The 598-nt window shown below is 55.2% G+C and overlaps 1 protein-coding gene across 1 annotated transcript in view; it reads left to right on the top strand.

Moving 5' to 3' along the window:
* Positions 1-8: 8 nt before the first annotated feature.
* DDX53 (DEAD (Asp-Glu-Ala-Asp) box polypeptide 53) overlaps positions 9-598 on the top strand; it is a gene marked incomplete at both ends in the record, with an annotated part of 2,051 nt that continues 1,461 nt past the window's right edge. The window contains one exon of the mRNA XM_010842242.1: positions 9-210. Within this exon, the coding sequence (XP_010840544.1) occupies positions 9-210 (202 nt within the window). The remainder of the gene's footprint in view (positions 211-598) is intronic.

The following is a 598-nucleotide window of genomic DNA, read 5'->3' as shown; positions in this document are numbered from 1 at the left end:
TCTACCAGTACAAAAATACAGATCATAAAAGGTGGTCCTGAAGCTGAGGTAAAAATTTTTGGCAGGAAAGACATGAAGGCCAAGGCCAAAGCGGCTATAGAAACTCTTGTTAAGAAACAAGAAAGAACCTACAGTTCAGAATGCAGTGTTGATAGTGATGCCTCTCAAGCTTTGGCCGAGAGAGGCTGGAGCAGAAATATCACCACCAGAGCCACTCAGCCCAAAGATGACACCACCAAAGCAACCCAGCCCAGAGACTATGCGGCCATCGTGGCCCAGCCCAGAGGCTATGCGGCCATCGTGGCCCAGCCCGGAGATGACAATGCTGTCAGAAGGGCCCAGCCAGGAGACGACATGGCCAGAGAGGCCCAGGCTGAAGACGACAACACCACCAGAGGGGACCAGCCCAGAGAGACTGCCTCCAGAGCTTCCCAGCCCAGAGATGAGGATGCGGACAGAGACCATGCAGCCAGAGAGGCCCAGGCCAAAGACAACGACATCACCAAAGAGGCCCAGCCCAGAGACTATGCGGCCATAGTGGCTCAGCCCAGAAACTATGCGGCCGTAGTGGCCCAGCCCAGAGACTATGCGGCCATAC

Source organism: Bison bison, unplaced genomic scaffold (genome assembly GCF_000754665.1).
Source record: "Bison bison bison isolate TAMUID 2011002044 unplaced genomic scaffold, Bison_UMD1.0 scf7180017847241, whole genome shotgun sequence".
Lineage (NCBI taxonomy): Eukaryota > Metazoa > Chordata > Mammalia > Artiodactyla > Bovidae > Bison > Bison bison.
Note: the sequence above shows the minus strand (reverse complement) of the source record. Positions and strands in the feature narration are given on the sequence as shown.